This window comes from Gavialis gangeticus, unplaced genomic scaffold (genome assembly GCF_001723915.1).
Source record: "Gavialis gangeticus isolate Ggan-Ray unplaced genomic scaffold, GavGan_comp1, whole genome shotgun sequence".
In the NCBI taxonomy this organism is placed as follows: domain Eukaryota; kingdom Metazoa; phylum Chordata; order Crocodylia; family Gavialidae; genus Gavialis; species Gavialis gangeticus.
The window spans coordinates 18,074,219-18,098,331 of NW_017729011.1; the positions used below are offsets into that span (position 1 = coordinate 18,074,219).

Below are 24,113 nucleotides of genomic sequence, written 5' to 3' on the forward strand. Positions count from 1 at the left end.
TTTGTGTATGTTTTATAATGTACATAATATATTAGTACAGTAGTACATGTATATAATTTATAAATAAATAAATATACATATACTGGGGGTGCATGCTCAAAAAATTTTTACTGATAGGGGTGCGTGATCAAAAAAGTTTGGAGACCACTGGTCTAAAGAGCTGAAGTCGATGGGAATCCTACCTCAGGGGAGGCCAAATTACGACACAGATGCTATAAGTGGCATGGGCAGCCTGTGTGTGAGACATGCAGCAGATCAGGAAAGGGGCAAGGAGCAAAGCAGCAGATAAGGCAGGAAGCAGAAAGCAGAGCAGCAGATCAGGCAGAGGAAAGGGATCAGAGTTGCACTCAGGGAGGATACAGGGCATATTTGTGGCATGCCTGCCAAAAAGTTTGCCCCCTCCTTGCTGACCTGATCTAGGATAGCAGGATTTGGTCCACACCTGAAGGGTGGGATGGGAAGATATTGATTGGTGGGTGAAGTAAAATGGAAGGAAGAGATTCAAAGAAAAAGCAACCTAGTAACATATTCACCCCACGGCACAGGTGGTTCACTTCTTGTGAGCACAGTGTTAAGTCAACAGCAAAACTCAAGGTTCTGCACTTCAAAAGTATGCTCCGTGTGAGACCAGGGGAAAAGTCCGTCATCTGCCCTAGGATGGAGTCTGCACAACCGGTATTCGGTTTCTGTGTGCTCCTTCCTCAGCAGCTCAGACAGGCTGCGGGGGCTGTGCTTGTACAAGAGGTCTGGGTCTGTACTTTCCCACCCTCTTAGCTAGTACCAGGAGGCAGATTCAGTTTAATACCTCTCACCGCTCCCACGGAAAATTTCTCCCAGAGCAAATGAAATCCCTTCTCCCTCTACCCCGCTCCCAGTCTAGATGGAGATGATTACGGCTTGCTATGCTGCTCTGCGCCGTGCTCTAGGCGTTCTGCCTGACTAAAGCTGTGGATGAAACTGAAGATCTGAACCTAATTACAACTGTTAAAAAAATCTATCAGCTCTTCTCTTCCCTGCCTTTTTTTTTCTGCTCTCGGTGCTCTCTCCCTGCACCGCCTGCCCCACCCCCACACTCAAGAGTCAGCTCATTAAGTAAAAAGTGCATCCCTTAGTTCAGGGTGGCTCACAAGGTGTTTCGTTGGGCCAAATGCATAACTGGTGTGCACCAACTGGATTCAATGGTGTTACAGCAGGATGAGGTTGGCATGTTGTCTCTGACCTTCTCGGTGCAACATGCCATGTACTCAGCCACTCCTGGGACTGGGTCAGAGCCCCCTCGGCGTACAAATCCTAATGAAAGCCTAGATTCAAACTCATTTGCGCGCTGTACGCAAAAGAAAGAAATTAACATTTAATAACGGCAGAAATCCTCCGGTCTCCGTGTCACCCCCTGCCCAAAGCCTCTGCCCCCAAAATGTTCCTGTCGGGCCTGGCCCCCCGGAGACCACCTCGTCAGGGACGTGCCCTGGCAGCTTGCGGTAGCCATTGAGGAAGAGGGTAAAAACAAGCCCACTGACCTTTCTTTGCCCACCGGACCTTTTCTCCGCTGGAGTGCACGTAATTTTCAAATTCCGTCTGCAAGACCGTTGCCCGCTCCCGCACTTCCTGGGGGTTTGTGCCACGGGATTTCTGGGAGGGCGGTGGGAGGATTAGAGGAAAGACAGAACTTGAGGCAGGAATAATGAAGCAGTTTAGAATAGATTTAATAACAGTAAAATCACACAGTAACCACCCAGGGGCCAACAAGGGTAATCCTCTCAATATTACTAGGGAGAAAAAAAAAATGTATAGATAAAGATGTTAAAGTCAAAGCAACCAGCGAGCGCTGCTTTGTGAGGGGAACAAATCCGTTTTAATTTTGTGTTTTCTAACACCTATCACGTATTATTTTCCTCCCCCATCTCCTGGTAGCAACCGCTCTGCATTCATGGGGTCAAATTCTAGGTCTGAAGTTTCACCAGAATCAGTGTGGAATAACTCCAGGGTTACTGCCAGCTGACTTCGCTGGGCCCAGTTTTCTCTTGAGAGTTTAAGAAAGGTAGTATTTTAATTTGTATTTATTTATTTAGCTTTAATATTTTTACGTTCAATCTGAGCAAGCTTAGTCCTACCTGGGAAACATACTGTTCCCCACTAGCTTATTCTTTCCCTCTCCGTATGAAATTCCTTGCTCTTGCTGATCTTCCTCTGCTTACACATGGTTCTTAATCCTCATTCATTTCTGGAGACCCTCCGTCCAAGCTGCTCTCACCTACTTTTCTCTTCCTCTGCCACTTTCTCAGCGCTTTGGGACGATTGCCTCCTTCCAGCATCATAGGTGCCTCCCCCTTCTCCCAAACCTTCCCTCCTTCCTAAAGGCTACTTGTGCAACAAGTCTGGGCGCTTCCCCACACAGGACCTGCCATCCCACCTGCTGAACCTCAGTCTGATGTAATGCTTTTTGCATTCTTTCTGTTCTTGCAACAGGGAGATAACGCTTGTGCGTACCTCTCCAAACTGCAAACCAGAAAAGACCAAATTCCCTGCAGGAAACGTGAGATGCGAAGCTGATTTAAAAACGGAGTCACTGATGTTCACAGGTGGGATGTGTGCTGCTCACCGTGAACAATTACTACTGCAAAAAAAATAATCTCCTGGGGTACTAACAGAGGAAGCCAAGTTCTGCAGATCTTCCAGGGGGTGAGCTTTGTGCTGAGTATTCATAATGCCCAAGAAAGGGATTGTGTGTGCGCTCAGTCCCTCTCAGGATCAGGCCATAAGACAGAAGCTTAAGGGAAGGGAAAGCAAAGAGATGTTCTGGGGGAAGGAAAAAGAAGCAATCCCTGGAAGTGGATAGGGGAAGATGGAGAGAGTGGGGTTATCCTGGCTGGCAGAAAAGCATGATAGCAGCATTTAGGTACCTGGCTAAGACCCCTGGTTGTCTATATTTCCCTTCCGTGGCATTCAGTCCTCAGTGGCTGCTCTGGGAGCTTGAACACAAAACTAATCCATGAGACCGATCGCATGATTTTATCACAGACTGTGACACCTTCCCCTCAACTACGCATCTCAACAAGAGGGGAAGGTTCCCATCGCTCCACTCTGGGCCCACGCCACAGCAGCATCCTCCAGCCAAGAGGAAGAAACCAGAGATTCACTTGTGAGCTGGATTCGCCACTGCCTTGACTATACAAAGCGCTCTTCCTGCCAGAAATGCAAGCAGCACCTCCGCACTGTGCTGAGCGCCATTCCACGTTTAAACTGAATCCTCACACTAGGCAAAGGCAGGGATTAAGAAGCGCTGGCCTGATCCAAGCACAAAGGGCCCAAAGCCTTTGCTGGCCTAACTCCATCAACTTCATTGGTTTGCATGTTGGTAGGACATTTCACCAAAGACAAGTCCTTGGGGCTGTCTGGTGCTGCTCCTGATTTACACCGACATAACAAAACACCACATTTGGACCAGTTGAAGCACTGCACAATTTTTCTATCTGCGGCTTTGGCGCTGCACCTTGAACATGGTCAGATTATTGTTGCTATTCAAGTCCCCGCTTCCTGTTACAGCAGCTTTGTGAAGTGCACGTGAACAGGTACTAAAATTCATATTCACTCGCTATCCAGCTTGGACAAGAACGAGCCTTCTCTCCCTTTTAAGATGCACTTAGTCCCCCTCTCTACCACCTGTTCTCTCTGGGCACAAAATGGGGCACACTTTATTTATGTGCGTTGCCTTAGTCGGGTGCCCTTCTCACCTGCTCAGCCAGTCAATCAGACAAGCGGAGGGTCCACCAAGGGCTTTGCACGCTAGAAGTGGAGTCGCCTCCCCAAACCGGACATTTGTCGCCGGCGTTAACAAGTTTCTGCTGCTGTGAAACATAAAACTTCCTCCCCCCCCTCAACCCCCGCTTCCCTTTCGTTAAGCCTCCCCGACAGCACCGAGTGTCACCTTCCCAGGGTTTTTTAATATGAATGTAAAATTAGCGAGATTGCCCTTTCCCCTGGCGGACAGAATCCTCTGTTATTAAAAAGTAAAGCACTTTAATAATGAAAACTTTTTCTCTTTTTCCTGTGTTTTAACTGTTTAAAATTAATGAGAAGGGCATAACGGTTGTCAAAGCGATATTGAAAGCCGGGTAGCCAGGACCGAATAAGCACGAAAATCCCTCCAGAGTGTTAAATAAACAGTGCTTCAGCCCTCTCCGAATCCCTCTGTTGGTTATTGTATACATTCTGTAACAGCACTCAGAATAGATCTGAGCGCTGGGGAGGCAGAAAGGTTTCAGAATTCCAATAAAGGCCTCAAATTAAAGACAGCCTGGTGCGAATTCCTGGAGAAAATTAAAGAGACCTCAAGCTTAAGTGACAGGTGACTTGCTTCTGTGTCACAACTGTCAGGGGATTTAGTGATAATATGGCAATATATTACAAAGGACTTTTCTTATTCCCCCCTTTAGGTTTCAAAATGAGGTATCTCTTCTTCCTAGTGCGGGGGGGGAGGAGAAAGAAAGACTAAAATAAGGGATAAAAAAAACCCAAAAAAACTAGGTGCATAATTTCCAAAGCGCAAGGTCAGTTCGAGAAAAATAAAATGCGGAAAAATAAATAAAGCGAACGGCAGAAAACATAATGTGCTTAGAAAACAGTGTTTCCCCTTCTCTCGCCCCCACCCGGCCTTTTATCCCCTCCATCCCCTTGAGAAAGATTTCATTTTCAAATTGCCCCCTAATGGGCAGGGGGAAAAAAAGCTGGTTTTGATTCCTGCCTTCCAGGGAGGTTGGTCTGAACTAAATAAATTCTAAATTTAAAAACTGACTCAGACTTGGAGCCAAGCTGTGCAAAGAAAAACCACCGCGCGCCGCACACTGCACTGCCTCCATCTCTGGACGGAATAATAAAAGCGATTTTACTGGCTGTCGAGTGCAAGTGGTCCTGCATATTTTACTCACACGAGTAAGCCCTAGCCCTGCAAGTAGTCAATGGGAAGACTCACTTGGATGCCCTTACACTAGACACTAAGGCCTAAAAGATAAAGGATTGTGCTCATGGTTTGCTAGATTCCTTCCCTTTCTTGATGCATTTACAGTCTCAGTTAATCCAACTAACTAATGAGAGTTTCTAATACCCTATTTTTGAACAGTGCCTTGCAGAATGAGGTCCCAAATTTGGCTGGTCTCTACACACTGGCATAATTAACCCAATGGATATTACTGCAACCCAAAGGAGACATGTACAGTGTTGTGATGTTTTAAAAACCATTTCAAGCCATTATGAGGAAAAAAAAAAAAACATGCAAGGAAAAGAAAGACTCGACAATCTGGTTCTTAAGACGGAAACTTAATGGCCATTAAAATTGGGGCGTCTTGGCATCAGGGAGGCTAACTCTCCACTTTCGTTATGAGCACGGTGAAATGAGCCACTTATTGCGTGGTAAGCTAGCACGCAAACTTGTGCAAGTACTTCAACCCTATGGTGTGTGCCGGGTAGCTTTAAAAAGTGACCCCTTTTATATAGCAAAATCCAGGACACAAGCCTGGATCCTCAGCTGAGCACTTCTGGTTCAGGTCCGTGTAACTGCCTTCGTTTTGTGCTGCAGGCCAGCTAATCAGCGGTGCTGAGAGGTTACTTCCTGAACCAGAAGCCGTATACTCGTTTTACGGATGGTGCTGTGGCTGGGGGGGCAATTAGCATTTCCTCTCTGCAGACACTGCATGAAGCCAGAGGCGGTCAGCCAACTGTGGACTGATTTTCCCAATTCCAGACAAAAGTCCTCTTGCGCTGGGACCCAACCCCAAAATTCAGGATGAGCGGTTGCTTTAGAGAACTTGCTCTTCAATGAAAATATAGCAGAGTAGCTAACACATTGCAAGTTTACAAGCTAACTTATCTCCTGTAATGTGCCATGCCTACAAGAGGATTAATGGGAGAAGGAATATAGAAATACAATAAAACCAGAGCAGGTGGGAATGTTCTTAGGGTTAAGGAAAGAAAAAAAAGAAAAAGAAAAGAAAAAGGCCATAATGTCTACTGCTACCATGGTACTTTAAAACAAAATGAAGGATTTTGTTTTAATAACTTTTTTTTTCCAACCCCCACACACAGTCCCTAGAACCCAACAAGTTTTTTTCCCCCCCTCAGTAAAAGTTGAAAGATCAAATTTATTCTCTTTGTAGGCAGGTGAACACTCACACACCCAGACGGAGCCACATATATATTTTATACGTCTAAATATAAAATATACATTTTACAGGCGCTTCAGCTTGCTCCCTGGCTGCGCACAGAAGCCCAAAAAAAGTGTGTTCCAAGGGGGTACTTATAATGGACTTCAGTCAAGGCAGTGAGAAACAAAGAGCATTATAATGAGGTGGCTGTGTGCTCGAGTATAATATATACATGACACCAGGCATGGAGACCTGATCAGGTAAAGATAACTCTGTAATTCGCAAGCGGCAAAGCCATAGTTGAGTTAGTTTCGGTCTTTTGTAACAAGCGGAAATTAAAACTTCCAACCACGGCCGGCTCCACGCGCGGTCGAGCACATCCATATCTTGGTCCCCGGATCTTTGAAAAATGACTTATAGACTTCAGTAGAGAATAACCTTCCTGGGTTTTTTAAACACTATATAGAGTTGAAGAGAGAATTAGGACCCAGCTATAGATCTCTATACACTGCCGTAAAAAAAAAAAAATCTAGAAAATGACTGGAGCCTTTACTACCCTTTCGAGATGTTTAAGAGTAATTCCTGTGAAACCCTACATATAATATCCACAGAACTACAGTGATTTCATCCCTATTACACTTGAAAGGATTTTCCCACTACCAAATATTCCCTCTCTTGGTCCTAGTCCTTTAGACCAGCGTCAGGCAAAACCTTCAGTTTCTGCTGGTATAAAATCCTGCAGCACGTTTAAAAATACATTTTATAGCTCCGCTGAAAACGAGCATTAAACTACCGTTCAGAGGGGCTGTATTTCAATTAGGACACAACTACTTAAAACTTATAATATGCTTCACATTTTGAAAGCCTTTTATAAATATTAATTCATCAATCTTTGTAACCAGCCTTGCTGGTTTGGCATTAGCATTATTCTACAGATAGGCACAGTGAACCCCAAAGAGGCTAAAACTGATGTTATTTCGAGAGGCCGCTGATTTCTTATTCAGATGCACCATGGGCATTACAAGGGGTGAGTACCCAAAACCTTTTGGACACTTTCCAACAGCTGCTGTTGAAAAACCAAATCAATACCTGTCAAAGAAACATTTTCCTTTCCCCGTCCCCTCCTCCCTAAGTTCCATGCATCTTGGGTCTAGCACGAGTTACGTTCAGTCCTGTATCAGCGTCAAATTTAAAGTAAAGACATTTTTTGAGGGCTAGAAATGGAATTTTATAATCATTTTAATGAGGAGATTCTCAATCTCTACATGGGACCCACAGAGCCTGCTTCCAAGGGCACAGCAGTGACAGTTTGTGCACAGAAAAGCAATTTTAAGTGACTTTTAGAGTAACACAGCAATTCTAAACTCCCACTGCCAAACATTTTATACTAACCTCCACACATGTCCACATGCTTATTAAACTACATATTTTCTGGACTACTTTATAAACCAGGATTTAGCCATAATAAGGATTTGTGAAGGGCTGGGAAAATCTGGGTGCAAATAGTTGTTTCCTCAGGTAAGCTTAATATCTGTAAAAATGCAGGGCACGCTGGAAGTATGAATATTCTTCCAGAGCATGTTTTTTATTGAAAACAAGCCACAGTGCCTAACAGAACCATCTGCCGGGAAACTGGAAGACAGTGGACAAGCTGAAGACTGTTGCGTGGAATAACTGAATAAGCGAACTGGCAAAATAATAAGCGAGTGGAAAAATAAACCTGGGTAATGCTTGACATTTGCTCAAGTTTTCTTTAAGATTGAGGCTCTTACAGAATGCAATCTGTGCCGGTGGCAGAAAGAACCAGTGCAAATGCCTGAATTTTATGAATTAGCAACTAAAATACTGACCCAAACCCAAAGCTAGACTCAATAAAATGTCTCCTACCAGCTCCATCGAGGTTTCAATCAGGCCTCTCCAAAACAAAATATAATAATATTAAAGCCTGGATAACAGCACACAGTGTCCTTTGTTCATTTGCTTGAACAACTGTTGTGTCACTTTTAATGTCTCCTAATATTTCACAATACAGCAAACGGACCACAAACAGCATGTCATGCCAACTGCAGCCTTTGCAATAAGAGCCTTTGCAAGAACACAGCCTGCTTTGAAACTTTTGCTGATAAGCTAAGAGTCTAAGCTAAGACTGCCATTATGGGGCAAAAGTTTAAGGGGGCACAAATGGGGCAAGTGAATAATATGAAGGTTTGCATTACCTTACAATATGGCTTTATACACCCTTTTCTTTGAGTGAGACAGCATATTTAGTTAGCGAATGAAACCAAAGCAATTCCAAACCACCAAAATAACTCACTTTGTTTCCCCATTGGCGCCCCTTGAAACGATCATCCTTCATTAAGTTGGCCAAAATGTCCTCCATCTTCATTTCTGAGACCCTGAAACAGCACGAAAGAAGAGAAAAATGGTCATTTCTCCAGGGCAACATGAACCTTTCTGCACAGAAATGGTTTCTCTTCCATCCCATGGGAGTCAGACCCAACCAGTGATGCCCAAGAGGGGTGGAGTGGCAGAGGGGATGAAGACCTACAAGTTCAGCCTGACCATAATGTCCTGTACATTTATCCAGCATCTTATCCATGAATTTGGCTTCAGTCACCCTGAAAATCTGGCAATCACTACAGAAGCTGCACATACATATACAGGCTTGAAAGGGTCACAAGTTTTCCTCCTACTTCTTGTTTCGTCTAGTTTCAGTAGAGTAGTGCTTCAGAAACAAGAACTCAGGCAAGTATTGTTATACTTTGAGGACTCAGACACGAAAGCTCTTCTCTCCTGTTAAGGACCGTCTCCCGCCCACATCAACCAAAGATTTTTATTTCGATAACTTCTTCTTGTCTCGGTGGGATCAGGTTCACTCAGTTGTGATATCAAGAGAGATCTAATTCTCCGGTCCTCAAAAAGCAACCAGCACCTGATACTACTAATGTAACAAACATGCAAGGAAGAAACCTCTTTAACCATGAGCTCCATCTTTATGCACCACAAAACAGTGACAAACAAAATGCAAACTGGTAGAAACTCAATTTATCGTTTCTTTTGCTGGTCACCTTTTTAAGTTTTCCTGTATATCGGGCAGTTGTCATCACTGTGCTGCAGAGTACAGAGAGTTTAAGTGATTTATTCAGAGCCACAACCTGCAGTCAGGACTTTTAACCTCTACAGCTGTGCTTGAACCACAAAACCATCTTTTTTTTTTTTTACTAGAAACATGGGGCTGATGAGGCTGGAAGTTAGGGAGAGGATTTTGGAACAAGGGTGGCATAAAAGTCTAGAAAGCTGGGATTTTCATATTTCATTTGTCCAGAGTTAGTCTCTAAATAAAAAAAAAAAATGCCAAACCCATTTGGCAGTTCAGCTATAACCATTCACTACAGGTCAGATCTTAGCCTTGTTGAAGCTAATGGGAGTTCTGCCACTGACTTCAACAGAACCAGCATCGGGTCACGTGGGCAGTCCCTACATTATGAAAGTCCAACCAAAATTCGGAGTAAATCGTAAAGAGAAAATACATTTTTCTCTGGTATGGTATGTGCTTCCTTTAACCCTGCTCCCTGCCACCAGCCTCTGAGCCCTCATTTTAAAAAGCAACATTAGAAATACGAACAAGAGAATTTTTTGGCCAAATGCTTAGGGGCTTTAAATGTCACGAGTGAAACTCCTCCTTCCAGACCCATCAGGTGATTCCCAGATCAGCAGGGCATGGACACACCGCTGAGGCAGCTCGAACAGCTCTTGGGTAGGGAGTGAGCAGTCTCTGTGTCACTTGGTGGTGGCTCTCTTCTAGCAATCAAAAATCTACTACAGTGAGGCTCCTCTCATTCAGAAATACAGTGGTTAAAAACCTAGGACCTAGGGTGGAAACGCTGGAGTCTCCTGGACCACTCCCCACACCACCACCCCCTGAAAGCAAACCGTGCAGAGCACTTCACGGCATTGTTCTCCTGACAAGTACCCCCCGCTTGCCCACCGCATCCTGCGGTCATCCCGACCGAATGCAACGTTGCCTGGGTCAGGGCTTGGCCTATTGAGTTAGCTTGCTCTCCAGCTCGCTCAGGTCTACAACGGACATTTTCCTGCCAGCCTTTAGATTGCTTTGCATTCCTTTCTTTTATATTTTCCTTCCCAGGATCACAACTCAAGAAGAGAGAATCCAACATCTCTCCTCCAAGAAGTGTAAAGCCACCTGTGATCATCAAGGGCCCTATGGCAGTTTTTTAAACCACAGGACTCAATCAGGTGTGGCAGCCAAATGCCACACTTGGCATTTAGTCTCCGTCTGTCTACCTACAGTTTTTTCCTGCATGTTCAATCAGGTGATCAATCTTCCACTCCCAGCTGTAAGACACTTGTCCATTGCCCTGATTCTGCAAATTCAGCACATCTTTAAAAATTTAAGCATGTGAACAGTTCCACTGATTTCAGTGGGCCTACTCTCGTGATAAGCTAAACTCATGCCTACCTATTTGAAGGTTTGGGCCCTGGGTTTCCACATGGCTATGTTTCACAAATGGGCGAGTTTATCTCTCTACAGAAGAAACTAAACTTCTCCCCTTTCTGTATTGGCGTAAACCCAAATGAGGCGTACCAAAGTCAACGTTGGTCTTTTACACTTGCATCTGTTTGAAAGGGAACCAAGTTTGGCTCGACATGGTTTAGAACCTTAATGAGTGAATAGAAACGAGTGGGATAAAAAAAAAGGAGGATTAACACTTTGCACTTTGTTGCCTCAACTAACAGGAATTGATCAACCTTTGCAATACCGTATGAGACACCAAGAGACGAGCAGAGAGAGTAAAGCAACTTTTGTAAGGACACACAGGGGATCAGTGGCAGAAGCTGGGAAAGAAGTGAAGGCTAAACACTGTCAACTCCATGATCGCATCTCTACATCACACAGCTGGAGATGAGCATGGCACAAGCATGGCACACAGGAAAGCTTCCCTCTACAGTGCTAACAAGCCTTGACCAGTCCTACCCAGTTCAAGGAAACAGGGCAAATGCAATTTCTTCAGTACCTGGCCTCCAAGCCTCCGTGACAGAAACATTGCGATCATGCCAGAGAGAAAGGGAACGAGCTAGTCCAGAGAAGCAACAGTTTAGCCCAAAGGGTTACAGGCCGTGATTGTGCACGGCCGCGTCCCAGCCTATGTGGGAAGCTGTCTTGATGTAGCTGGGGAATCTCAAAGAGAGAGGATTCCTTCGTGGAGAACACAGAGGTGGAGGAAGGAGGGGGGAGAGACACGGGAGGAAGGGAAATGGAGCATAAAAAGACAACTGAGGGTTCTTCTGTTTGTTTTTGAAAAGTATAACAGTAAATTAAAACATAAATGGCAACCACTTAAGCAAGAGAAAGGCATTTCTCCCCATACCCCCAAAGGTTGCTTTGACACAGCTATGAATGAAAATGTCAAGCCTTTTGACATTGATGTGTCTGAGATGTGTCATCCCCTTCTCCCTTTCTCGTCTCTCCTGGCATGCTGCCAGCTTGCTGCCTTACAGATATGTGAACTCGGTTCACAGCAGGGAGCACAGTGTGCGCGGGGTGGGGGTGCATTCGGGCGGGGGAACGACTCGTGCCTTCACGGTGATGCGCTTTCCTGTATAAATTAGTTAGGCCGCCGTTAGGAGATAAAGAAATTATCTGATGGCTGTCGAGGCAGGCGCTGCTAGATTGCACATGAAGGAACTAAGAGAGACGTAAGCACAAGGAGGAAATACCCAACTCTCGGCAGCGTTTTTCCTGCTTCTTGTTTCCTTCCTTTGAAGGAAAATACGTTAGTTATACGCAGTGCTGAGGCGCAACATTTTGGAGGGTAACCTTAAAAAAAAAAAAAAGAGGAAAATTCATCTAAGTCAGTACATGTGCACTCGTGACAAGGGAAGGGAAACGTAACATCAAATTACACAATGCTACAAAATAAGAGTTATTGAGGCAGTCGTGCAACAGTCCTAAGCTCCAGTGGGCATTGCTTTTCTCACCAGAGCCACAGCGAGAGGGTTTTGGCAAAAGTAAATCCTACAGAAGCCAAGTACAGGCTTCAGATATGTGTGGAAATTAATTGTGAGTGATTTCCAATTTCCAAGGCAGTTACCCATTATCCTGAAGTAGATGCCCATCCTGGAAGAAGCCCGTGCCTGGCCCCATTGCTTGGGTATCAACAGTGTTTGACCTACTCCTTTATATCCTCCAGTAGGGATAAAATTCTGGGCCAGATCCTTTTCTGATAGAAGTCAGCCCAACACTGCCAATCTACACCAGCGGAGGGTGACAGGCATCTGTCGGGAGAATCAGCTGCTTAGAAAAAAACCCCAACTTTTTACAGAGGATTCACATTTCAACAACCCCGTCAGGAGCTCATTATGAACACTGATTTTAAATGAAGCAAGGGGAAAAAAATAATAATACAAAGCCAAACCATTTACACAGCCTGAATGGAAAGATGAAAAGAAGATTGAGCCCAGATAAACGTGAGCGATCAGTGTCCGAGTGGAGATGGCGGCAGGCTGGCACAGGCTGTCTTTTGCCCTCAATGCTAAATTGAATTGTCAGCTTTCTCACCATCATGCTCTGTTTGTGAAGGGTGGGGGCAACTTGTGCTGATGGCACTTGCTGCCCTGAGCTTCAAGCTGCCTTCATGAATCATCTCTGTAATTCATCAGCACAGTTCAGTATCCTATTGCCCCTTTAAACGTGTGTGCACGTGCACACTTGAACTACTTGATTTGGAAGAGCATGGGATATACTACACACAGGCCAAACCACCCTCCTGTGCTAATTAGACAAGCATTTCTTCTGATCTGATAACTGTAGGTGAATTGCACTCCCTTATCCAGAAGTCCCTGATCCCATAGGTGGTATACTTTATTAAGGAAATTAAAGCAAAAAACCAACTCCCAAACAAGCAAACAAAATAAGCCCTAGCTAGGCAGGCACTCCTCTGTGGACTTCAGCTGCACTGATTTCAGAAGGCAGGAATAGATTCACATCCATCCCTTCCAGGTGAGCAATGGAAAGCATCAGTCTAAGGATGCCCAAACAGATGCCTCTCTCAACAACAGGTCTCCGTAAGTGCTATAATTGCCAGGTTGAGCAGGAGACACTACTCCCTTAAACTTGCTAGAAAAACAAAAACAAATGAAACTTTCCGAATTAAAAATTCAGAGCAAAATATGGGCAAACGCAAACCATTTTGCCCTCCCCCACCCAAAAATCATCATTAAAAAAAATAAAAAATAAAATACAACTTTCCAGTTGGAGTTAAAAATTCACAATTATGTGGGATTTCACCTTTAAATGTCAGTGCTGTTTGTTACATGAAAAAAAACCCTGTCAGCTTAGCCCTCCTTGTCTTGCTGGTGTCTGCTTAATAGATAGTTACCTGGGATGATGGATGGCTCTTTGTTAGACCACTAAGTGGCTCACAGCCGAGAATAAGCCCGTATTTACTGCCAGCGTTTGTTTATTTCAAGAATGCAAAACCAAATTTGATGTTGAGCTGCCCCACCCCACATGAACACGTAAAATAGAAGCCAGATAATTTGTGCGTCGGCGTTTACAGGGCTCCATCAAAACTGGCGCTGCACCGAAGTGATTTAACTTGGCTGTTGTTCTGAAATGCCAAGAGACGGGGATGCGGGGAGCCGAGGAAGGCAAGCAAGTCCAGCAGACTGGTGAAGAGCTCTGGGATCTGGTGGCAGTAATTAGTAACGGGCAGCGTAGGGAGGTTCCTCCTCCAGGATGGACGGTACTGGCTAAAGACTGACTTTTTTACCCTGGAATTACAGGAACTGTCAGGCTGACCTGGAGGCAGAACTCTCTCTCCCCAAGGCAGCTGGGAACAGCGCAAGCTTCCCTGCACTGAACCCAAAGGCAGCCAGACCCACCCTGGAAGGCACTCCTTAAGGCTCGTTTGTTTTTGGTTGTACTCAGGAGGCAGCTAAGAAAGGCAGTGCCCCAGAGGTGGTTTTTATGAGAGGGGCACTTGTTAGCTCTGGATTGATGCTCAAGACCTCACTTCATGGAGGCCGTCACTGTACCTATATATCAGCTCTCCGTTTCCTTATTTAGCTGGTCTTGCCTTCTTCACCCCTACTTCCTCGTTCTCTGGTGAGCCAAAGCTGGCAGATACCAGGAGCCTCCTGACCTGTCTTGGCCAACACATCTTGGTCTTAGCCAGCCTGCACTGCTCATGTCTTCCTAACCCAGAGGCCATATCAAGTTCTACCAATGCATTCGAAATATACCTTGGAATAGCTGTCTCCATTCCATTTATACAGCATGGTTTGGCCAACAACCTGTCAGTTGTGACCCATAACTCTGCAGCAGTTCCACTCCTGGCTCTCTCGTGGAGAGAAAGTACCAACCCTGACAACATGATGTGGACAAGTGTCCAACAGGCTGGGCTCCCTTGAATGTGAACTCCGTGTAGGCAAGACTGAAACCCAGAGCCCTCGAGGTAACAGTGGGGTGCAACAAATCACTGAGCGTCTCCCCTCCTTCCTAAAACCACACACGCATTCACTCGTGCAATAAATTTGTCATGCTTGATTACATTACAGGTTTCAGTTCCCTCCTTCTGCTATGCTGGGGCTAGTCCAGGATCACAAGAATTAATAACTCTTATTAAAACATGTACAAGACACGGTCCCTCTGAAAGTGCCATGGAAGGTTAATTAGCTAGGAGGAGATGGAACTTTTGTTCGGGTCTCTGACTCACTTAATCTTGTGAGAAGCCAGCGAGTTGACATATTCTGCCTCCGAAGGAATCAGGATGAGCAGGCTGTTCCCGTGACAGCCAATCCGAGCCGTCCTTCCGATCCGGTGGACGTATTCCGCAGGTGAAACCGGAGCGTTGTACTTCAAAAGGGGAATACAAAGAGAAAGGAGAAATTAAACAAAATGCAGCGGACCTGATTGCAAACATGCCGCTTTGTCCGTTTGCCTAAAAAGGGAGCTAAATAAAAACTGGGTCTCTTGCCTACCTTAGAGAGGGGCTGTTTATAAAGAGCCCATCGGACTCATCTCTGGAACCATCACTCAGCCCCATCAGCCATAGCAGGTTTTTGACATGTGAATGTGACACATTGGCCAAGTTTCAGATAATAGGACAGTTTCCCCATCTCGGTGTCTCTCTTCACTTTTTTACATTTTATTTCTACACAGGCTCGTCAGGAACCTGTTTGCCTCCTTTTTTTTTTTTTTTAAAACAGGAATGCCCACACAGAGCGACAAGCTGCCTGCTGTGCATCTGGGGGGAAAGGGGAACGATTCAAATTTACAGTCGGGCTAAACCACTGGGTTGATTAAAGCAAATCGCTGATGGTTACTCGGCAGAAAAGGACCAGGGGCAATACGCAGGTGCAAGTCCCGCACGCTGCGTGCAGTGAAAGAAGAAGGTGATGTCTCCAGACCCACTGTCTTGCCATTTGTACCCATCAGGCTCTCACAGAATTTTGATTAAGCCGCTGCTAACGCGCCAATGCCTCTCATTGACTTCCGTGGGAATTAAAGCTGCTCAGCAGAGCTTGCAGGATCCTATAAAGTGGGACATGATTTTTTTTCCTCCTCCTGGAAAAGCGAACGCGTGTGCACACACACACACATACACATGCTACTTAGAAATAAGCCCTCAGCAGTTTAACTGGGAAAAAAAAAACCAACAACCAAAGCCCACTCTAGTGTTTATACCTGTGCCCTCTGGCAAATTTTCTACTAGCTAGAGGTGTGAGTAAGATGCTGTGAGCAATCTAATTGCTCCCTGCAGGTCAGTGCTCTTGGACACAGTTCTCAGGACAGCTGAGCTTTCACCTTCTGGACAAGCAGCAGTCTCCCAGGGCCTCAGATAATTTGCACCGTGTTGAGTATAGCAAGTGCAACTGGGCCCAAGAATGAAAGACTCTGCTCCCCCAGTCCAGTCCGAGCAGCTAATTTCTGAAAAAAACTGATTATTTTTTAGCCAAAATTATAATCCTACTTGTTCCCTAAAGGGATGTGCTGGGAACTGAAAGGCTGCTTTGTCAAGGTTGAGCAGCCCATTCTGCTTACCAAACGGTCACTTAATGGGTGAAAACTTTCGGTTCAACGTCATTCCCTGTATTTTGCAAACCCAACTTGTAAACTTAACTCTTTTTTTTTTGTTAAAGTTAAAGGACAGCTGAAGTTTCACACACATCCTCTCCCTTGGCACCTGAAATTAAAGCCTGACATTTCATTAAGGCTTGATCCTACTTCCATTGAAAACACAGACAAAATTCATGTTGACACCAATGGTGCAGTAGCAGATCTTCAGAGGAAACCCTAATAAGAACTGCCTAATCCTGAAAGGTGCTGTGTGCTTGCTGCTGCTAGGAGAGTATACAAGGGCTTAAATTAGCAATGTGGCTAGTTTTCAAGATGAAGCCTCTGGAGCTACACAGGGGCTTATAGTAAGGCATCTACTCAGACTCCTCAAGGAATTGTGTCCTCAGTCATGACGGCGGTGGGGAGCTCAGCACTATGTTAAAAATGGCCAGAACCTGGCAGGATCAGGCTCCAATTATTTTCTATTCATGGAATATTATTTATCTGCTATAAAGGCTGGATTAGCAAAAAAGAAAACAGAATGAAACTCATGGAGCTTCTACAACGTAAGATTAACCCCTGAACCCGCTCCGCATAAAAAGACAAAGGGTATTTGAGAATCCTTTGGCATAAAGGAAACAAAAGGAGCTGCTAGCGGAGACTATTTCTCCACTGAGGAGTCATTGGGACTCTGCAATGGACCCTTCCTCACATCTACTCATATTGCAGGATCTGGGCCTGAAAAAACAGAATATCACTAGCAGGCTCCCCCATCTGCAAACGATTTACACACGCAAAACCCCCAGAAACCTACCTGAACAATCCAGGTGACTTGAGGCAGGTCCAACCCACGGGCAGCAACATCCTTTTATAAGAAAAAAGAAAAAAAAAAATCAGCTAGGAGAAAATGTCTTGGGAATAGGTGACATCCTGGGAAATGTGATGTTTTTGCAGGGAGACTTTTGCACCTCTTATATTAGATGGAGATGGATGGGAACTTCATCATCAATATATAGGGGTTTAAATGCAAAAAGGAGTTCGCAAAAACAAATCAATTCCCACAGATGTAACTATATCTGTTTCCATGAAGCCATGCTGATTTACAACCATTGAAGTCACTGGCCCCTTAAATTCTAAGGACCAGATTCTACCACCTGTATGTTGGTAAGACCTTGCTCCTTCGGCCCTGCTACTGAAAGAAATAGCACTGATGTTACAGGCATGTGAATAAGGGTGGCAAGATCCAGTCCTAAGACAACTTTATTGATTAAATTTAAGCCTTTCCTTGCAGTGTTTGCAGTCGCTGCAGCTCGATGCTACCAAATGAGAACTGAACACTAGAGTATGATGCATCTATGTGTCCCTTCCCAGCCAGGCAAAATGCAGAACATAAATAAACAGAACCTGCAGGCAAAAGGGAATTCGATTTTTAAAAAATTAATTCAGGTTTAATGATCTCTAGGGTTAGTACTCTCATCTGTACAAGATATAACATTTTCTGTCTCTCACCATTACTTTATCCACAGATGCTGGTTTTCAAGCATTTAGGAGGCACCTCCTCTCTTATACTGGAAGCCTTGTTTATATCCGAAACAAAACCCCTTTCTATTGATTTCCCTAATAAGCCTAAATATGAATTCCTGGTGGCTCTCTTGCTTCAATAAGGTCAGATCAGATCAACTGCCTCCTTAATAACTTTTATTGGCTCACAACCCGTTTCAGAATCTGGGTCAAAACTCTCCTCTGGACCCTGTAATCTTGCCACCCTTATTTACACATAGCTCCACTGCTTTCCACATCTGCTCGGAGAGGGAGCTTTATGGCCTGCCCTAGCAGGGCCCTTGAAAACAAACGTGCTTTGGTCTACTGGTGATTACCAGGAGATGAGACATGAGGCTCCTACTCAAATACTTTGGGCCCAGATTAAGAGGTCACAGGGCAAGACAGCCATCTAAACGAGGCAACCTCATTCATTCCCCAGCCTCTGATGCATTTGGTGTTCCTGATGGATCTAAGTCAAGATCACTTGGTTCTCAGATAAAAATAGAGCAACTCAATAGAGAGAAAAACTTCCAGGGAGTCTGACAGAGGCTGACTTATCCCTTGTATTTATCCTGGACTGGTTCTGAAGTGAAGACATGAACCTCAGCCCTGCAGAGAAGTGTTGGGGCTGTTATCTGGTGCATTTGCTACTGGGCTGGCCCAGTGACTTACAAAGGAAGCATTTCTTCTGAGTGAGATGTACACCTTGCCAGGGTCGTTTGACCCCAGTACTCTTTTCTGCTATGGCAGGGGGTCGGACTAGATGATCTGCTCAGGTCCCTTCCGACCCTAGAAACTATGAAACTATGAGACCCTTTGACCTACCCAGGGCCCTGCAGATCACCAGTGGGTTTTAGGGTTTCAAGTACTGTCAAAAAATAGCCTCAGCGCCCCTTGCTGGTATTTTGTGTCATGAGTCATGTCCTTGCATGGTCTTGGAAAGGGCACTTGTGCCGTTCAAGGAAAGGAAGTGTGCAGGCTGGACTCATTAGGTAATGTTTTGGAACACATGTGTCTTTTGGCTCGTTCCAAAACAGAATAGATTACAAATGTAAAGCGGAAGCCTAATGTACTAAAAACGTGTTGGCCACCCACTGAAGTGTTTTCAGGCAACTCCCACAGGCGTTACAGACTCAGAAGCTGATGTTCTGGCACCAGAAGCTTTCCCATCACCCCAAACGCGTTGTGTTGTGACTCCAACTCCAGTACAACAGGAGCCACGTGCCATGACACCCCCTTTGGTAGCATTAAGGGATGCCCCATTGATAGAGCTGGACAAGCAGAAGTACAAAATAGCAGCTTTAAGAAACACAGAAGCACGCAGTGAGAATGCAGAAAATGCACAAAACGTATCAGGAGAGCACCAAGACGAACTGTGGGTTGTCACCCGACAGGATGCTCTCTCAAAGCAGGCAGACAATAGGCCTGGTCTCTTCACTGCTTGCTCGGTCCCATATTTCCATGAAGTCAGCAGTTCATAACTTTTTTTCCCCCTGTGAGGCACCTCCTCCCCTACTTTGCAGTATGGGAAGAAGTAGTAAATGTGCCCTTCTCCTTCCAACCGGACTTCTGTTCTCAGGCTCTGGGGCTCAAAACCACTGAATGGTATTATCCCCATTTTCCACCTGGAAAAGCAGATGGACAGGCTAAGATGGTAAGGGCCAGCCTAAGACAGAGGTAGGGTGGGAGCTGTACTTAAGAGGACTTCTTGGCTCCTGAAATCATGCTTACTCACCAGACTAGTCTGCCTGTGCAGGATTATCATCAGTATTCAGTTCAGATTGCCAATTATTGGCATTTATGCCCTTAGGGACTATATTAGCCAACTAGAGATACATTTACTGATTACTGGAGGGTTCTGCAAATTCAGTATCTGTCCCCCTGGCTTTTCTGTGGTCTTATTACCTACTGGAAAAGCAGCACAATACAGTTAGGGTATGGGAGTCTAAACCAACCCACTCTCTCTGCTGGTGGACCTCAAATGCTAAGAGACTCCTGCTTCATAAACTGCCATACAATATTTTTTGGCCCTGTCCACAAGAAAGGCACCTGAGAGAGGTACAGAAGACTAGTGACAAACATCCAATTAATTTACTAGGATCACATTTAGCAGCTGTCAAACATCTGGGGTCATTTCCGGGCCCTGCTGAAATCAGTGTCAAAATTCCCATCAAGTTCAATAAGATCAAGATTTCACCCAAAGTTTATTTTCTGTCTCCCAGGAGCAGACTTCAGTTTGATTTATCATATTCCTTTGGCTTGCTGGGTACCGCAAAGCTCAGAGAGCAGATTCCATTCTAAGACCCATTTAGCTAAAATAGGATTTATAGCATTTAAATTTATAGGATTTAAATGAGACCGTCAAAATCAGTTATTTGTTTAAGAAGAACAAGCACTGGACAATGCAAGTCAGTAACGACAATGCAGTTTAACTGAGGCCATGTGGCTTCACGCTGGAGTTTTGTACCCACAGATTATAGCCCCCTTTGTTTTTGAGACCCACCCCCAAAAAAACCTACTGGCGTACAAACTCACAACTCTGCATCTACTTAATGGATTTACAAGTAAGCAGCTCTTGCATAACCATAAAAACTGGGGCCTGCAATCCCAAGGCAAGAACAAAAAAAGGGGGCAGCCATTACTGAAGGGTGAAAAATCTGCTCCTGTAAAAGCAGAGGCTGGAACAGTCTGCAGGAGAGATGATGGAGACCTGGGGACGAGGAAAGAAGCAAAAAATCTGCATGCCTGAGTGAGTCCACAGAGTGTCCCATTAAACAGACCCCTGTTTTTCCACTGCTCCAAGTCTCACAGAAATGAGGAAGGGCTTGGATTCCTCTTTCCCTCTGTGGGCTGTCAGCACCGCTTGTTAATCGCTGGCGATGGCCTTGTTGGGCTACACCAGGGACTTCTCTTCCGCTCTCCACCCCCCAACTGGTGTCTCCCCGCACGGTTTTAGCTGTGATAATCCTTTCAGCAGGGTCGGGGTGGATTTTACAGAAGCAAAATGAAAGGAACCACATCAGAGCAAGGGGGGAAGGAAATAAAAAAAGATGACAGCAATGAACATGTCTTGCCCGGTCCCATCTGCAGTGAGCCTGGAAGCCACAGAAGGGCACAGTATCAGGGCACAGCCAACCTGGGACACCATCAGGGCTGCTGAAATTTTTGTTCTCGCCGATTCATGGCACCAGATCAAGCCGGCTGCCTAGGGCAGGGGGGGTCCTGAGGATGCTACCTAGAAAACAAGGTGAATTACCACCAGGTATCAGAAAAGCCATGGCCACAAAGCTTTCGCAAGGGCCTCGGTTGGCTCAATCCCTCTCATGCAACCTAATTAGGGCGAAAGAAATCGCTAAAGTTGCTTTTGAAAGACACTCAATGGTGAGGTCTTGAAGGCCCTGAATTGACAATTGGCTGCCTACATGAGGCCTAGAAGTACAGATGGAAGGCAGCTTGCTCAGGTGCCAGGCTGTCAGTTGGATTAAAATGACTCATTTATTTACCAAAGAACCTCACAAAGTGCTTTAGCTAACAGGGAGAGAGGGTCTAACGGCTCTCCAAGCTGGGGAAGGAGCTCTCGCGCCTTCCCGGCCTGCCAAAAGTCATTACTGCCGAGTGTGGAAAGCCATCAGCAGGGTAGAGACCCCCGTCGGCAGGGTGACAGATTGGGCTGCGTAATCAGAGGAGGAAGGAGAGAGCACAGAAGCTGTCAGAGGCGAAAGCTCTTGGCTGGGGCCGCTAGAAAACTGGCAAGATGAGTTAGCGTGACTGAGTAAACAGCAAACAGTCTCCAAATGATCTTTCCTCTCCCCCTGGAAGAGATGAACTTGTTTAAAAGGCACATCCCGAAGGAAGCTGTGCAGAACTTCAGCAAAGGAGAGAGAAATAAAATTGCAGGATACCTTCAGAGATGGACTACCTCTTCTTTTCAGGCTATACTACGTGGCAAAAGAAAAGAAGTAAAAATAAAAACTATTAACAGAAAGAGTGCATTCCATGGACTGCCACAGCAGGAAGAGAAGCAAAGGAGACAAGAGAGCCAGAGACAAAAAGGGGAGAGGATTTTTTTTTTATTTAGTGGTCTTTGTTGAGCAGCACAAGCCTGCACTGAGTGAGCAAGACCCTGGCACTTTGTGGGTACAAAGCACATAGGTGGCTTTACAGTAAAGAGCCAAGAATTCCTGCCTGTGAAATATCTGTGCTGTTACTGGGGCAATGACGACTGTCTGACAACCCGTGCCTTCTAGACAGAGTGCCGGAGCAGTAGGCTGGAAGTTATCACAATTCCCGCCTGCCCTGTGGTATCAGTGCAAAGGGGCACATGCATTTTGGAATTACTGTCTGGCCTACTTCTTTATCCAAACCATCTATACAGACCCCATCAATATAGGAACGGGGTACCTCATACATCTTTCATGTATTTATCCTCCCATCCTGCCTGGGAAGCAGGGCCGGGTGCTGTTATGCTCATTTTAAATAGGGGGCACTGAAGCATAGAGATTTAGTGACCGACTCAGGGCCACACGGGAGGTCCACAGTAGAGAAGGGAACTGCACCCAAGTCTCCAACACCTGAGACCAGCACCCAACTGAGTGGTCTTCCTTCCACTCTCCCCTTTTTCATCCTATTTATCTGCCCAAATCCTCCCTTTTCTGTCTCTTCCCACCTTGCCCTGCTGCAGCTGGAGACCACGAGCAGACTCATGCCACCCAAGGGAACCAACACTAACGTCCCCACTGCCTATAATGTGTCCATGCCAAATAGAAATGTCATTAACTAAGGATCACCAGTCCCCCAGAGAGACACTCCTGCAGCCACCTCATCATGGCTTGAAACAACGCACATGGCTTAAAGAACAAAGCAGAACACAAAACACAGGACCGGTCAGGTCGATGGGACAAGTGTCCTGACCTACATTTGTGTTAAGGTGGTGACAACACCTGCCTACAGGCTGTCTGAAGGAAGCATGAAGCCCCCACATCAGCTACTATGCTCCGGCACAATCTGGCACCTATAATCCTGTGGGTCTCAGGGATTAAGAACCATCTAGTCAAAACTACGGCACAAAGACTGGTGGGTTAAGTCATCTTTTATCTCTGGGAATCCTGGGTTTCAGACCCAGGTGGAGGCCTAGGTGAAAAGGAGTTCTCAACCCAGCCATTTGTGAACAAATGCCCGGGTGGCACGAGCTGGTTACCCTGACTTGGAAGAGGTGGGAAGAGATTGAAATTCAGGAGTGAGGTGTATTAGCAGAGCAGCAGCATGTTCAGTTTACCTCCTCCCTTCCATGAATGAATGAATGAATGAATGAATGAATGCCGGTGCTCACTACCTTTGTACTTCACCCATCTACTTAAAGCAGTTGTGAATTTGTATATTGATGGTGGGAAAGGAGACAAAACCACAGACCTGTCAACTCTGAACATGCGCTACATAGAAAAGCTGAGGTGTTTATGTTCCTCCCGCATTTCAGCAGAAGAGGGAGTGATAAGTTGTTAGCAAACTCGCATTTACTACCCATCAAATCTTAAAATAAACCTGCCTGCTGCTTTTTAAATTGGAGAGGCAATGCAATGTCAGTAAACGTGAGTCTTCCTGGGAAATTCTTCTCTTCTATCCAGTAGATGCACAGATCACAATAAATATTAGTTAAAGGGTATTTAGCATTTACCAAGTACTTTTTCCTTTGAAAGCATCTTATGCAAGCCAGTGAATTAATAAGCCTTGCAATGGTGATGCTGAGGTAGAAAAACATTAGCTCCATGATATCTGGGAAAAAAACTGTGGCACAGAGGGTTTCAGTGACTTGATCAAGGTTAAAAAACAGACGGATGTAGGTTCCTCGGGTGAGGGCTGGCTGAAGACAAGTATGCTTTGCAAGTCATGCCATAGGTCATTTGGCAGCCCTAGGTCCAAGCTATCCCTGCATCTGAAGGGTAGTCAAACCCACTGCAAAAAGCATTTCAATAAACTTCAACCTCCTCTGCAGCCCCCCACAAGCTTGCAACCCTTTTCCTTTAAGAAGAAGGTGTTGCAACAACCAGAGTCATTTCAGAGCTGGAGAGGGTTTCTCAGCTCTAATTACTCCCGATCGCTGTAATTTACAAGTTTGCGGTGGGTAGAAATCGCCAAGATTCACACGTTTTCAGATCAACAGCTGCCACGATTAGAGAGCAAATCGTGCAGCCTTCTGCACCATTGCAGCAGGCTGGCTGTGGCACCGATGGGTCAGAAGCGAGATGCGAGAGGTGCCACCGCAGCACGAGGGAGCCAGCGAACTTCCAGTGGAGTAAAGGTGTTTCCCTCCCCATCCTTACAGGAAGCTTGAAGGGCAAACAAAACAAGCGCATTCC

At 45.5% G+C, this 24,113-nt stretch overlaps 1 protein-coding gene across 1 annotated transcript in view; it reads right to left on the bottom strand.

The window, feature by feature from the left end:
* Positions 1 to 24,113, bottom strand: part of DDX31 (DEAD-box helicase 31) — a 72,033-nt gene that overhangs the window by 27,366 nt on the left and 20,554 nt on the right. Inside the window, exons 15-18 of the mRNA XM_019510302.1 lie at positions 17,033 to 17,083; positions 14,876 to 15,015; positions 8,452 to 8,533; positions 1,518 to 1,629 (exon numbers count right to left, since the gene is read on the bottom strand). Of these exons, the coding sequence (XP_019365847.1) occupies positions 1,518 to 1,629; positions 8,452 to 8,533; positions 14,876 to 15,015; positions 17,033 to 17,083 (385 nt within the window). The remainder of the gene's footprint in view (positions 1 to 1,517; positions 1,630 to 8,451; positions 8,534 to 14,875; positions 15,016 to 17,032; positions 17,084 to 24,113) is intronic.